At 38.1% G+C, this 14517-nt stretch overlaps 1 protein-coding gene across 10 annotated transcripts in view; it reads right to left on the bottom strand.

The window, feature by feature from the left end:
- HGF (hepatocyte growth factor) overlaps window positions 1-14517 on the bottom strand; it is a 111530-nt gene that overhangs the window by 33614 nt on the left and 63399 nt on the right. For 9 of the 10 annotated variants that reach the window (XR_010387280.1, XR_010387295.1, XM_064504974.1 and 6 more), the window contains 5 exons: window positions 13906-14071; window positions 8950-9062; window positions 8238-8352; window positions 3563-3705; window positions 1706-1826 (listed from right to left, as the gene is read on the bottom strand). Coding sequence is in view for 8 of the 10 variants with exons in the window: in XM_064504956.1 (XP_064361026.1) it covers window positions 1706-1826; window positions 3563-3705; window positions 8238-8352; window positions 8950-9062; window positions 13906-14071 (658 nt within the window). In the remaining 2 variants the exon portion in view is untranslated. The remainder of the gene's footprint in view (window positions 1-1705; window positions 1827-3562; window positions 3706-8237; window positions 8353-8949; window positions 9063-13905; window positions 14072-14517) is intronic. The other variant, XM_064504953.1, reaches the window with a different exon arrangement.

The raw sequence follows: 14517 nt of genomic DNA, 5'->3' as shown, positions 1-14517 counted from the left end.
TTACAACTTAAACACTATATAAAAAAATAAAAAAAATTAAGAGCTAATGTAATCAAAGTATAATTGCCACCTTCTTTGGTGGCCATTCCATGAACTTAATTAAGACCAGTGTATTATAAATATCCTCAACACAAGCTAAATTTCTGAAAGCATACACATATTAGTATAATCTGTATGGGTTGCTTTTTAATAACAAAACTTTTTTTAAAGTCCGGAGATTCTCAAGAAGAAATTTTTTGAAGGAAAACTTTTAAGAAGATGATCATTACTGAGACTGCAGCTAGTCCTGCAAGTCATTTTGTGAACAATCCAATATTAAAAGAAATTTTTTTTTCCTGATGACAGTAAAATGATTACTGATTGTACTCAAAAGCTCTATAAAAGTTTAATTGCTAAGGAACAAAATTCTTTTTGTGAGTTATTCTAGACTGCACAGCAAGTCCATGGCAAAACTCAGAAACAGATTGTCTTCAGTCCCAGTCTGCTAGTAGGAAATATTTATTGTAGCAGAACTATGGGAGAGCCTGCTACTCTTCATGGAGCAGATCATATGAGTCAAAAAGGAAAAAGATATCACATAAACTCCAGTATTACAGATCCTTAATATTTTGCTTAATAATCAGACTTTCTAAAATCTATGAATACCATACTCCTGCGTATAAAAATTAGGATTTTAGTGGTGTTAGTGGAATTCAAAATTTATTAATATACTTTCAGGGAAAGGCCTTAAACATTCTGAGATTACTGATTCTTGCAGTCTTTCTCTGAGGCAGCTGAAGTTTATTCAATCAATTTCATAAATGGAGCTAATCCAAAATACAGAAGTAAAACCAAAATGAAACCTTAGTCCAGTTTAAGAGAGATGAAAAGGCCCTCCTGTGTGGCCTAAACCCCCACACAGAATCCTTCCAGAAGGGAGTGTTATAGATGACCCTTTGCAGTCGGGTGAATTTTACCCTCCAGGGCAAATCCTAACCAGACTGCAATTTACTATTTCTGACTCATCTTCTGGCATTATACACCTATGTCTAAATTAAAAAAAAAGAAAAAGAAAAAGAAAAAAAGACTAAGCCCTAAATCCATGTATATAAAATGCTAAACTTAATTATGAATTGTTTTTCCAGACTGAAAAAGAAAAAAAGACCATGCAACAATAATTTTAACATTTTGGGCAAACAGACTGGATACTTGCACATGACTGCAATAGAAGACCAGCTACAGCTCTAAAGCTATTCCCTCTTTCAGAAATGAACATTCGCTGACTTGTTAATGTTGCAAGTTTAATCTCACTGAATTTGTTAAGAACATGTTAATGTCAAATAGGCAACTTTTAATTACTATTTATCATTATAGAGGTATTTTAAGTTGACTGAAGCTGTATAATAACATATACAGAAACATCCAGAGGTGATGGTGCTAGGGAGGAAATCTTGATCAACTAATGCAGCACGTGTACTTCATAGTACAACACAGCCACGTGATGTAGCCACAGCTGTACAGAATAGTCCCCAGCCCCTGTCCCACATCTGCATTGTGGCTGTAGCCAGCCTGCACACACCAGGGGCCAGATCCTCAGACAACGAACATTGGTAAACTCCATTAATTTTGGTTGAGCTAATGCTGATTTAGCCCAACTGGTTCCTGTGGATGTGTAATTTTCAAGTGATCACTGTGTGGATTTGTTTGGGAGTGAGGAGGGGGTTACCTCTCTGGACGAAATTTGTGCTTGTGTGGCCTCTGCAGATCCCAGCGCTGACACTCCTTGCCCGACTCAGTGTGGTCCATTGGTCCTCTGTAACTTTCTCCATTACAGGTCATGCATTCAACTAGGGATGGGGAAAAAGAAAAATGTAGTAGTCATTTATAACACTGGTGACTCCCAGCACAAAAGAAACTCATGTAATAAATTCAAAGCAACCTAGAGAGTTATAAAAAAATGCTATCTTTTTAAATCAGGGTTCCTTGGGATGGGAAATGACCTTTGGAACACAATTGCATCTCATTCTTAGATCTAAGCCAGATGCTTAAATTTGGTACCCCTTTATACAACATTTATCGTTTGGAAGCAGCTAAATGTGAGCTGCTAAAGACATTCAGGGTCCTAGCTGCATTTTATCTTACCTATCATACCGGTTTGCTAGAGTTCTGATGCTAATCTCTAATGGGCTGCCCTACCAAGCCAAAAATGTTGTTGCTGATTGATGATAGTATAGACAGACACACACATTTGAGGGTTTGTGTTTTGTTTTTGTTTTTGTTTTTTTGAAGTGATACCTTCTAGTTAAGGACTATTCATAATTCTAAATCACTCTAAGTCATACAGAGTTGCATAAAGATAGTAAAAGTTTAAGTCCAGAATAATGGTTGCATCACAAATTGAAGGAAGTACAGTCTGCCTCTTTAAGTTCCCAGCACCTTCAGCTATGTATAATGCTGTTTCTTTTTGAAACTAATTCTTTTTGGCAGCTTAAACTATGATACATTTTCAGCCTTGCTTTGAGAAAGTGTGAGTGGGGGGAAAGTGGGCAAAAGTTACTGAAGTGGTAAGAAATCACTGTTGTATAATATGTGCTACAAAATTTAGGATGAGAGGTCCTAAAATATGAAATAAATTCACTATAATTAACTGCAGACAAATTTCTCAAGTGTCAGCCCCGTTTCAACTAATTGTAATTAAATATCACTTAGAAAATCAAAACATCCACTACCGAAGTCTTGATCTTGCAGTGACCTCCAGGTTTTGTCTCATTTGAAGTTCAGTTAAATTGATCTTTAAATGTTATCTCTCAATAAATTTTCCAGCTCCTTGTAAATCTTTTCCTCCCTCCTTCCATTCCCTTTTCTTTTCCCAGCACTGCACAGCTATTACACACAACACATTAGCTAGGAAATTAAAGGCCGCCCATCCTGAGAATGTAAATGAGTTGATTGACTGGAACTGAATTGGCTGATTAGCAAGATATAAAAGCTTAGTTTGGAGGTTAAGAGGCGATAAAAGTCAAAAAAACATGATGGTGCATGTTAAATGCCATTGTTCAGATTCTGCAACTTGTAAGTAGAATGGGACTGGATTTGTAAAACAAATTGCTTATTTAAAGTATCTGTTTGAAAGACAAAGCAGATGTTTAGTATGAGCACTTGTCCTCTAATTCAGTATCAATATCTTCATGATAATGAAGAAAAGTTGATTTTGCCATGGCGCAACACTAGAAGATTTTATCAAGTAGCAATACAGAAGTGATTAATGAATTCACTGCAGACTAGTCAGTGAAGAAACAGGTCTCGTTTGTGTGATCAGTACAGCTTCATTGTTCCAGTTTCTCTGCGATCTGAAAGTCGATGGGCCTGAAAGTTTTTTCAAGTTTTCCAGATGTATTAGAATATATAAAAAGATCTTCTCTTTCTTTAACAACTTTGCTTTTCTTGCTAAATGAGTCATTCCTACTGAGAAATCACCTATTCTTTCCTTCCTGTGCAAGCATCACTAAAACTAGTAAAAGTTCCTTGTCCGTGTTTTCAATACAAAAAACGCAAGTCTAGAGCGGGAGCCGTGCCGGGTTACCTTCTGAGCAGAGGGGGATGTCGCAGACTTCGTGGCGCGTCTCTGGGCTGGTGGTAAAACACCATGGCCCTCCCTCTTCCCCTCGGGGGTTTCGACAGTAGTTTTCCCGCAGGTCTTTACCCCGATAGCTCGAAGGCAAAAAGCTAGTTTTAAAATGACAATCATTACAGTATAAGAGCATGCAAACTTCAGCGTTAATCATACTATTTTCATAAACAGTTACAAGCAATCACAGTTCTGCTTGCTTCTCCCTCCACCCTGCCTACACAAAAGCACACACCCAAATAGCTGTTCATACACAAATACACATCTTCAGCTGGGATTACTCAATCAATGGCCAAAGTCTGGGACAGTTCATCTGGCCCATAGCTTGCTCTAGAAAGTTTTACTCCCACCCCTTGGGCACTTGAGAGCCAGCGATCATCTGCGGAGCCGGAGGCAGGAGCACACTCCCTGCCAGCCCTCGCTGCTCCCCTTCATGAGCGTGCAACTGCTCGCATGGCCCTGGGAAATGCACACGGACATCTTGGCCCGGCTCTTCATATGCAGCACAGGCACATGTGGCAGCACTTGCTGTACATCCATTGGATACAGCAGAAAAACCCCTTCCCCACCCCTCAGCCCGCACTGAGCATGGGGACATGCTCATCACTCCCAGCCACCAACTCCGCGAGGGAGCAAGGAAAGGCTCAGCGGCACGTGGGAGCTTGCATGAGCACAGCCAGTGTGACAGCGGGGTCAGGCTGGCTGTGCTGTGTACACACGTGGGAGCCTGTAGTATCACAGGAGAGCGCGACCGAGCTGCACGGTACTGCCGGAAGCCATATGCTGTTTTGCATTTCAGCATAAAACTTGCCCCAGATCCCACTTCTGCTGCCTGGATTCATGTTCTGCCACAAGCCCCGCTGTGTCACCCTGAGGGTCTGCACTCATCATTGCTACCAAACAAATTAGGTCATTTAATAGCAACCTAGCTGACAAAACTCAATTCATCGTTTCATTACAATTGCTGTATCTAAACAAAGATCTCTTGCTTTTGGCGTAAGGGGCTACCAAATAACGATATCCTTCAGCATTTTCCCCTTGGATCTGGGGTTCCCAGGCCCAAGCTAAGCACTTTGTTCTTCTTTAGGGACTGAATAGAAATGTTTGTGGATATTATATCTTTGGCCTATAATACATTTTCACTGTGATATTTTGCTGCCTATGCCCAGTTTGTCAAATACGAACACTCCAGGGCCAAGGTTTTATCTCTTCATGTATTCTGTCTATAAAATTACTTTCTTACCTCTAGACACACCCCCACACACATGTACACACACAGATATATATAGAGAGACAGATGTATGTATGCATTTATTTTTATACAGAAAAGTCATAATAGCTATTTTCCCCCTTGAACTACAGAATAGCTAACTCCCTGCTAAGGAGCCCGATCCCCGAGCTGGTTCATTTTTCCCATGCTGCAAGAGCTCATCACCACAGTCAGTCTGCATATTGCAGACATACCCAGCGTCACGTCACCAGCGGTTTCTTTGCAGTGGTGCTTAAACTAAGTCTCTACAGTGAAAAACCACACTAAATTCAGCATTATGCTCAGTTCCATGAAGAACTTTTGCAGGGAGGGGCAAACTGAAAAGTTGGGGGAAACACATAAGGATCATGCACAACTTGCAATTCAGCTTAATAAATTTATTTCATTTTTAAGCTTTTAAGAAATTGTTCCAGTTTTTTCTTCAGTATGTTTAAATTCTGACTGAAATATCACAAATAAAACACATTTTTAATCCTGAAAATGCCCATTAATTTATTATGGATTTGGGTTTTTTTGGTTTTTTTTTTTTTTTTAATCATCAAAGGAATTTGAACACATCTATAATCTGGTGAAGAAAAAGGCATAAAATTTCACCTAGCTTCCTTTAGAAGAATGTATACATTTTTAGCTCAGGAAACTGAACTAAGCACTTGGAACAGTCTATATACACAAGCACTGATATAATTTATATACAAAATCACAAGTTCCTGCTCTCCTTGGCAAATTCTATGTTATGAATGAATAAAAAAAGAAAGAAAGAAAACTCCTATGTGTGACATTTTGATCATGTTTTATTCTAGTTAATGAAATCTTTGAACTAACTGAAGTGGAAAATACCTCTGCTAATCACATCGTGGTTCTAGTCAAGGCAATGTGAAAGCAGTACTTAAAAGTGATTTTCTTATTTTTGGCCCTTGAAGAGAATAACTTTTCTGTCATCACTATTGCCCATGAAATTGTTGCTTCTGTTTTTCCTCTGTAGTCTTAAAATATAAATCTCTTGAAATATTTTAGCTATAGGCCACTACACAAACTTTTCTGATGGGGCATTACAACTTGTGTATGTTTTAATGTGATATGTCACTCCACATTAGAAAATTTTATTCTCCTGCTGGAAAATCTTTCTGCACAGAAATGATGATCATCAGAAAACACAGGAAAAAATGATCTCAAATAACCTTAGATAGTCTGTCGGAACACTAAAAAACTAAGAAGTCTTTCCTAGTGAATAGCATGAGAGACTCAAGATAGGTCAGATATATAAATGGCTTCAACAGGTACTGAAGCAACACTCTTGGGAAAGGAAAAGATGAGACACAGAAAAGACCCATCCAGAAATGCAAAAAAGAGACACTCCTAAAAGAGTGAACTAGTTTAATTCAACTGTATTAGCTAAGGAAAGAAGAAAGCCAGAAATTCATGCCAGTAAGAGTAATGGCAAAAGCAGATTCAAGCACAACAAAAGTCACCGTGAAACTCAAAAAAAGGTTTCAGGATATTGTTCCACTCTTTGAACCTCTTTCTTTGACCCTTTTTATATTGGCTCTAGCCATTTAGTTAATAAATTCTAAAGAGCACAAAAATGTATCTTGTAATCTGTACTGGGATGGTGAGGAAAGAATGGAATCCCAAGGTCGATCAGAGTCTCCTGATTCTACTGGAATACAAATTAATTAAAAAATATAATTCGATAAATCCAAAGAAAAATTTAAAGTCTGAAGTTATTTCTAATTTTGCTGGCAAGATTGTGAGAAATCAGTAAAGTACCTTTCTTCCTTGAATACAAAAAAGGGATTTATTTTCCAAATGGCATTTTGTGATAATCAGATGTTGCAAAAAATGACTTAAAAATCTAAGCCTTTCATTCTAATAAGTTCCAAACACACTACTACTGTTTGCTTCTTCCCATTTCCCTCATGTCTCTAATGATGAAATCATATTTTCTGATGTTGAAAAACAAAATTAGCATGCAGCCACCTCATTTATCCAGTGACCTTTTAAAAATTAATCTTATTGGGCAAGGCAGGAGAAAAGTCATTCCCATAAAATGCATCATAGAAGAGTGGCTGCCCAAATTTATTAGATAAAGCTATATATGCTATATATTAAAAATGCAAGATAGTGATACATAATATATACTCTCATACACATCTTTCTCTTATTACATAAAAACACATATATATCATACAAAATCAAATGCTCATTCCTGGTTAGGCAGTAATTACTGAGAATTCTTTCACTTACAAAAGATTAAAACTGTACAATATTTCAAGGTGCAGAGAGTCAGCAGGCCATTGCAGTGTGAGCTGATCACATTTCGCATATACTCACAATTAAGCACAAATCTGTTCCCACACTGAAAATCAAACTCACTACCATGTATATTATGAGCCATCAAGCTCGCATTTGGGGCTGCCTGAGGCTCAGCTCTGTACCGCACTGTACAAAGAGAGAACCCAAGCATCCTTTGTCCTTTTAACGTTGTTCCAAGCCCTCACTTTGCCCTCTGGATAGATTTGGTCTGGACAAGCCTGAGCAGTGTATAGCCCAGTCCCTCACTAGCGATCTCCAGCCTGGTTCTTCCTACCCAAGGGTTGATGCTGTGAGTCAAGAGTAAAAGTCAGCAGCATGGATGGGAGGCTTGCGGGTGGGAGGACTCATAGGGCTACTCTGGACCCTGTCCGCAGTGTTGATATCGTCTTGGTTCCTCTGTATCAGGCCTTAAACTCAAAAGTTAAAGCCCACAGCTGCTCCATTTCCCGTGAGTTATTGCTTGCATGAACTGAAGGGAAGGACTTCATTCATCTGCTTAGTCCTTTCTCTGTACTTGTCACCTATTCGAAGTGCTTTGTAAAGTTTGAAATATGCCACGAATAATAGCAAATGAATGGTACCTATGCAAAGTATAGTAACAAAAATCATGTATGAATCAAATAGGTGGACTAATATCCCTACCTTCCTACATTGCATTTTTAAAAAAAGACGTATTTCCTAGGAGTCAGTTAGGAAACAGTGATAACTTTCCAGACCCCAAGCTGAAGTAACACAGCTGTTTCACTATGGCAAGGAGTTGAGAGATCAAAAGGATATAAACAGAAAAAAAAAAAAAAAAAAAAAAAAAGGAGAGGGGGAAGGAGAGGAAGGGATGCAGACATACATGCTGGCATTAAGAGAGACCTCTCTGGAGAAAGCCTGAGAAGGTAAGGATTTTCTAGGATGTGGAGAATGGCAGCTTTGGGGGAAAGGCAAAAATACACCTAAGGGATTTTGTTGTTTAAGGTCAGTTTTCTCATAAATTCTTTGTCTGCTAATAAGTCAAACTGTGCTCTGAGAGAGCTGTCTCTGCTCCTGAATGCTTACCTGTGCTCGTGGGGGATCATGGAGTTCCAGGCCTGGCACTGGATCCCGCTTTTGGTTACGGATATCGTCCCTTTGTAGCTCGCGCCTTTTCCAATAATACAATTCCTGACATAGTCTATTGAAAGAAAGCGGGTAAAAATTAGGAGTTTGGCTAAATGTTTTATAAATTTGTTTAGCTTATCCACAGTCTTTAAATTAAAGAAAAAAATGCTTCTGATAGTCTTTACAGATACCATGATTCAAAATATTGTTCCATTTTCCACAAGAATTCTTGCTTCTTTAAAAAAATAATAATAATAGTCAGTAACTTGCCCTAAAAAGCTACTGAAAATCCTACTAAAAGTCCATGATTGAGAACTTAACTCCTACACACATCAGTGAGGTAAATAAAAGCAATATTAAGTCAATACCAATAATTCATGGGACTGAGCTTTTAATTAGTATACTGAAGTAGCAAATCAGACTAGTATAAGTGATGAGAGGCAGACATATAGGTTGAAACACTGAGGCAAGCGAAATATATAGACCAACATTGTGCTCATATGACAGCAAAGATAAAAGATATTTGTAAAAAGCATCATGAGACACGGTCTTCGGAGTGTATTAAACATCCTATGCCCAGGATGCATCTACCCTATAAAAGTCATTGACTGACCTCAGCTATTTTTCCCTCCATGGCTGGAAAAACAAAACGAGTAAATAAATCAGTTACCCTTCTTCTCATACAGATCAAACGCGTGGTCTTGCTTCTTTCTCACACCATTTGTCAGGCTGGTGAAGGATAACCAATGGCATCGTTTTGTTACTCTGTCATAAGCAAAGGCCCTGCAAAGAAAATCTGGATGAGAAAAAAAATCTCTGTGTGGTTTGTAATAATGACACATGGCTTGCCAAGGAGCATGCAATGACATCAGATTTATTTTTACTGGGAAAGGCAGAGAAACAGCCCAAATTAGTATTTAAAGCCACGACTGTGCTGACAAGAAGAAAGAAACAAAGAAATTAAATTGATGTGTCCAGTACATTAAATACCAGCTTGGTTGTTCACGCTAATCTAAGAGTTCCCTTGTCATTAAATATCTCTATTTTAAAAGTGAGATAAATGTGACTGAGACAGCATTTTGTCCCCAGTTGAGCCATTTTCTGGGGGAAAAAAAAAGAAGACTCAAAAGCATCTTCTTTGCTGTGCTTCTTTGCTTTCCTGTGAAATAGTGAAGTATCTCACACTGATGGCTAGATGAAAATTGAAGCACAAGGAGTCTGTGTCTTGCCTGGAACAACACAGCTATTTGAAAGCAAGACTATTTTTATTTTTGCGAATAGTCTAAACTGTGATAGTGTACCTAAAGCTTGTCCTTGCTGTGCTTTTGTTTTCTTTTCTCTCTCATTTTTAACTGCTTTCAAGGATGGAGAACAATGTGTGCTAAATCCAGTCAATTTTTGTGGGGGGAGAGAGTGGGAGAAAGATAAACAGAAATCAGAAAAGTAAAAATATTTACTTTCAGTATTTTTGATGAAATGTATAGACTTTTTTTTCCCAGCAACATTTTGAAAAGAATATCTTTAAACGTAGGTAAAATATTTTAAGGATTAAAAAACCCACAGAATTAAATGAAATACATTTATCCACACCAAACGTTTTGCTGGACTGCAAAGTCCAGTGGACTGGGGGTGGAGGGCTGTGGAGTGGAGGCAGATATTCCTGTAAGAAAAAGAGCATAATAAGAAACTACTTAAAATTCATTTTCCCCTAGTTTTTCAGGAGAATCAAATAATACATTACCCACATGAAACTATCACCTTTACCCCACCACGAAGTCTGTCCTCACTGTCAGCCATCAGTCATCCCAAATGTTCTCAGCTGTTTTGCTCTAGCCTGTGAAGGCATTTTAACACTGCTTAATGACATCCAAAGGACACACAGGTTTTCTACACTACATCCATATTTTGGCCCTGCCGTATTATTAGCTAAACAACTCTGCATCTCCAACACAAAGCTCTTTGGTTTCCATTTAATTCCCCTTTAACCACACAAGACTTTTCTGTGTAAGATCTTGCTGGCTTCAATTAAAAATATTACAAGATCCTATCCAACCTCCCCACTTGTCTCTCTTTCAAACATCCTCTTCATTATCTTTTCCATCACCAAACAGATTTTTCATCCAACTGCTCTCTCTACTCTGTTGACTCCAAATGTTTCCAACCTGCTAACCTTCATCCTTCTGCCTTTGTTCAGCCTTCTGTTCTCCGCTGGCTAGTTCTCAAAATGTGAGCGTGTCCAAGTCTCTCCAACTCCATCTTCACAAAAATATCCTTGACCTTTCCTGCCTTTCCAATTACATTCTCCTTTCCCTTCCTCCTCCTAAAGTGGGAATGCAGAATACACTGTTTACAAACATTTCTTTTAGTTTTTGCCTTTCAGTTGCTTCTTGGTTTCCTTCCAGTTTGGCTTCAGCTACTTCTCCACATAAAAGTTTCTAACAATCTTTTCTTGGACCCAAATCCAGAGGGTTTTTACACTTCCAAAGTCAACATATTTAAGCAAATTCTTGGACTTTTTTCTACTGATACTGCCGATCACAACATTTTTTGTTGTTGCTATTTGTACTGAGATAGTCGGTAGAGTTTCTGATCTGATACTGGAATCCCATGGTGTGTACTGGAATCCCATTCTGCACAAATATAAAGTAAAAGGCATTCCAAAGAGCAAGAAAATAACAGAGAATAAGAAGGCAGGCAGAGCTTTGTAGGTAAGGAAGTGACATGTCTGCAGCAGTCATCTGCATAGCCGGTAAAATAGTAGTATGTTCTTTTTCATGGAATTTTTCTCATCCATGAGAAATGTAAGGAAAAGCTCTAAGGATGACTGAGGGAAAACATTGGGAAATATGGACTGCGCTGAAAGGAAGGAACAGGAGTAGCGTGGCAGCGAGTTAATAAAGCTGATTAGGAAGGCAGATAATGATGCACAGGTAGTCATAAAGTCAAAAAGACACAGTAAATTAATCTAAGGGAGATTTTCATGAGGAAATTTTAGGAACAGTGTCATGAAGGATAAACAGGTCTAGATAAGAGTCTTGTAACACATATTTGAGATGATCAAGATGTGTGCAAAAGGGAGAATAAGGGAAAAGAAGAAAGGCCAGCTCTGAGAAATGGCATATCTTAAAAAGAGAAAGGATTAATGATTACAAAATATAATCCACATTCATAATTTATATCCAAGCATGAGAAAAAAAAAGATAAATAAATCAAAAGCTGTCTTACTCCTTTTTTCTAGAAGATAAGGAGTAATTAATCCTATATAGGTCTGTAGTTCCTGAGATCTGCCACTTTGCTACTTTCCGGCAGAGAAAGAGACTGGCCAAGGCTTGACCCGCTTGCTGCTTTGGTGGCTCGCAGGGCACAGACCAAGCTGTTGCTGCTCCCACTGCTATTGTCATAACTGTGTTACAATATATTTCTCTTCCATTTGATAGTAATACTTAAACAAACTGAATCTGAATCCAGAGAATGAAAGAAAACACCAGTGCTATGACCCAAGTGGTAGAGAGATACTACATGGTTATGGGGCATCACAATCAAGCAATGAAAATTTCCATAAACAAAGATAAAATCCAATCACATATTTCAAGTTTTTAAAATGTCATTTTATGTCACTTCTCTTCTGATTTTAGCTTGCACCCACAGCAAACATTAAATTAATTGGTTTTAATTTATATTGGCAACAAGTTTCACCTTGTGGCAATCATATACTGGTGGAAAGCGAAAGACTGGGGGTCCTAACAAGAAACAAGAAACATTAGTGATCACTGATTCCTTTAAAAGGGAATACTTGCCAAATATGCCATTACAGTAGCATCGAAGAACTATACATATTATAAGAGGACTCATTTGGGGCCAGATGTGAAACCACGAGAATGCTCACAGATACAGAGAATCTCTCCTCTTCTGCTGCATAGTGACAGCATGAAAAATGAATCCCCTCCACCTCTCCTGCCATCCTTTCCTTTTAAAACAGTGTAGGGGAAAATTGGAAATTCAGTGTATGAGCAGTCAGACTTGCAATTCTTTTCTGTCTCCAGTGCAAAATAGTTACAAGACCTATTGCTGTCTGTGAATAAGATTCCTCCAAACTTTGTTCGCAAATTCCTTCGTGGCTCCTCTATATTCTTTTATTGACTGATTACGGCAGAGAGAGTTTGCCCCTTAATGAACGGTTACTGTCTCAATGGAAAATTCTTCATGAATGAGAAAGTAACAAAGGGGGGAAAAAAGAGGTTCTGGATTATTATTCAAGTAGAGGGAAATCAACAACCATATTAACTTACTTTTTATTTTCAGAACATATAACATACCAACCAGAGCAGCTACAACTAGAAGAGGCTTGAAACAATTTTCCTAAGCAGACGTTGGAATTTAGAATTGTTGCATGCCTGGCATCATTCAGAATTTTTCTTTTTATCCTGTGAAACCTCATTTAATAACACTCCTCGCTGCTGACCATCAGAGCTCAAGGATCTTTCGCCGCATCGAGAACAACCTGATCCCCTTGGCAATGACGTCAGTGGAAGTTCTGCCAGTGGGAAGAGGAGTCAGCCCCTACTCAGTCACCATGTGAAAAATATTAGTGCCTGGAAAATATGTTCTAACAGTAATAAGCAAACTCCACTTATTAATTACACATGTAAATACATAGTCAAGGTACAAAATGATACAAACTAGATCTTGCAACACTTGAATTAAAGGCTTAAAGAAGGATTAAATTATAGTGGAGGATCTTCTCTGCCTAGGAAGCGTCTTGTTATCACATTTGATCTAGCTTCCCTTTGTAACGAGAGGCAAAATTTTTGTGTGTTTCGAGATCAGGCTCACATCTGGTGCAGTACTCACCAGTACAGAAGCCATCCATTCTCTCAAACATCCTTCTGCATTCGTGTCCTTTCATATTTTGCTAATGGTACAGACTAAGAGAGGCCAGAGGGATAATTCAAGTCTAGTACATAGGAAAAATAATAGTGGTTTGTTCCAAAAAATAGTAGAGAATATGTACTAGGCAGACAAGCAATCAGCTGCATGATGTGTTCATAAGAGACAGCAGATGCTGCAGAACTGCTATCATATATTTGCCATGATTGTGCAGCCCAAAAGGTTTGATTCCATTGTATCACATTCGTAGGACTTGGCAGTGAATTTCAGCCGTGCATATATCTGTATTCCATGTGTGAAATTCCCACCAACTTCAGTGGGAGTAATGTGCAAAGCATGAAGGCAGAATATGGTCTGAAGTGGTGCTGAAATACTGCAGCTGTGATGTGTAACAATAACCATTTATAAGAGATATAAAAATCTCAGAAATGTTCACCGAAGGCTACAGTGTAGCACAAGTCATCCACATCTTAATACAAGTACATTTTTTTCAGATATATCATGGAAAAGATTACGGACTGGACAAGTTGAGAAGACAGAACAGCTCAGATTAAGGCTTCAGTAAGGACTGATACTCCCCGGACAGGTAGAACAAGATCACAGAAATGAAAAATGCAAGAACTTTAGATTGCCCTCAGTACAAGCTGCCGCTGATATCAATTATAGAGAGACATTTGGCCAGAGAGTATTATAGTGGTCATATTAGGAAAAAAAATAATAATAGAGATACATAACTTACTTGCAAGTGAATGAAAGGCCTTTGTTCCTGCTGCATCTCTTGGCACACTGCTCCGTGGTATTTAACAGCTTGGTTTTTACTTCCAGTGATTTGTTTACTTTAATGAGCATCATCTCTCCTGTTTTTTTGAAATCATGAAGAGGATTTCTCCTCTTTCCTTTGCCCTCTAAAAAAAGGTCAACAAGAAAAAGAAAACAAACACTGTAAAGAAGAGTACAGGCAAGATGGCATTCATGATGAATAGCATATATTAAGGAATTATAGAAATATTGGTACCTAAAGCATAGAGAAATTCACAAAAATAAGGCACAAGCAGAAATATGGGAAGAATTGATTACTCTTAGATGGTGATCCCCACTCTCAAAAACCTGACTCTTCTGAAATACAGCAGAACTCATTTCAAACAGAATTTTGTATTAACAGAAATCTATGAGGTATTTTTTTTTATTTTTTGTATTTTTTTCTGAAAAGGATTGTAAAAAAGAAAAAAGAAGTGAAAAGGATGAACAAAGGTCTTCTTTGGAAAGGCAAAATGGAGTTAAGAACTGAAAGAAAAGGGTGTTTTGCAATTGAATCAAGTTCAGTTTCTGTTCTCAGATTGGTGTAATCAGA

This window comes from Dromaius novaehollandiae, chromosome 1 (assembly GCF_036370855.1).
Source record: "Dromaius novaehollandiae isolate bDroNov1 chromosome 1, bDroNov1.hap1, whole genome shotgun sequence".
Classification (NCBI taxonomy): Eukaryota; Metazoa; Chordata; class Aves; order Casuariiformes; family Dromaiidae; genus Dromaius; species Dromaius novaehollandiae.
This window is presented reverse-complemented; position numbering and strand designations above follow the sequence as displayed.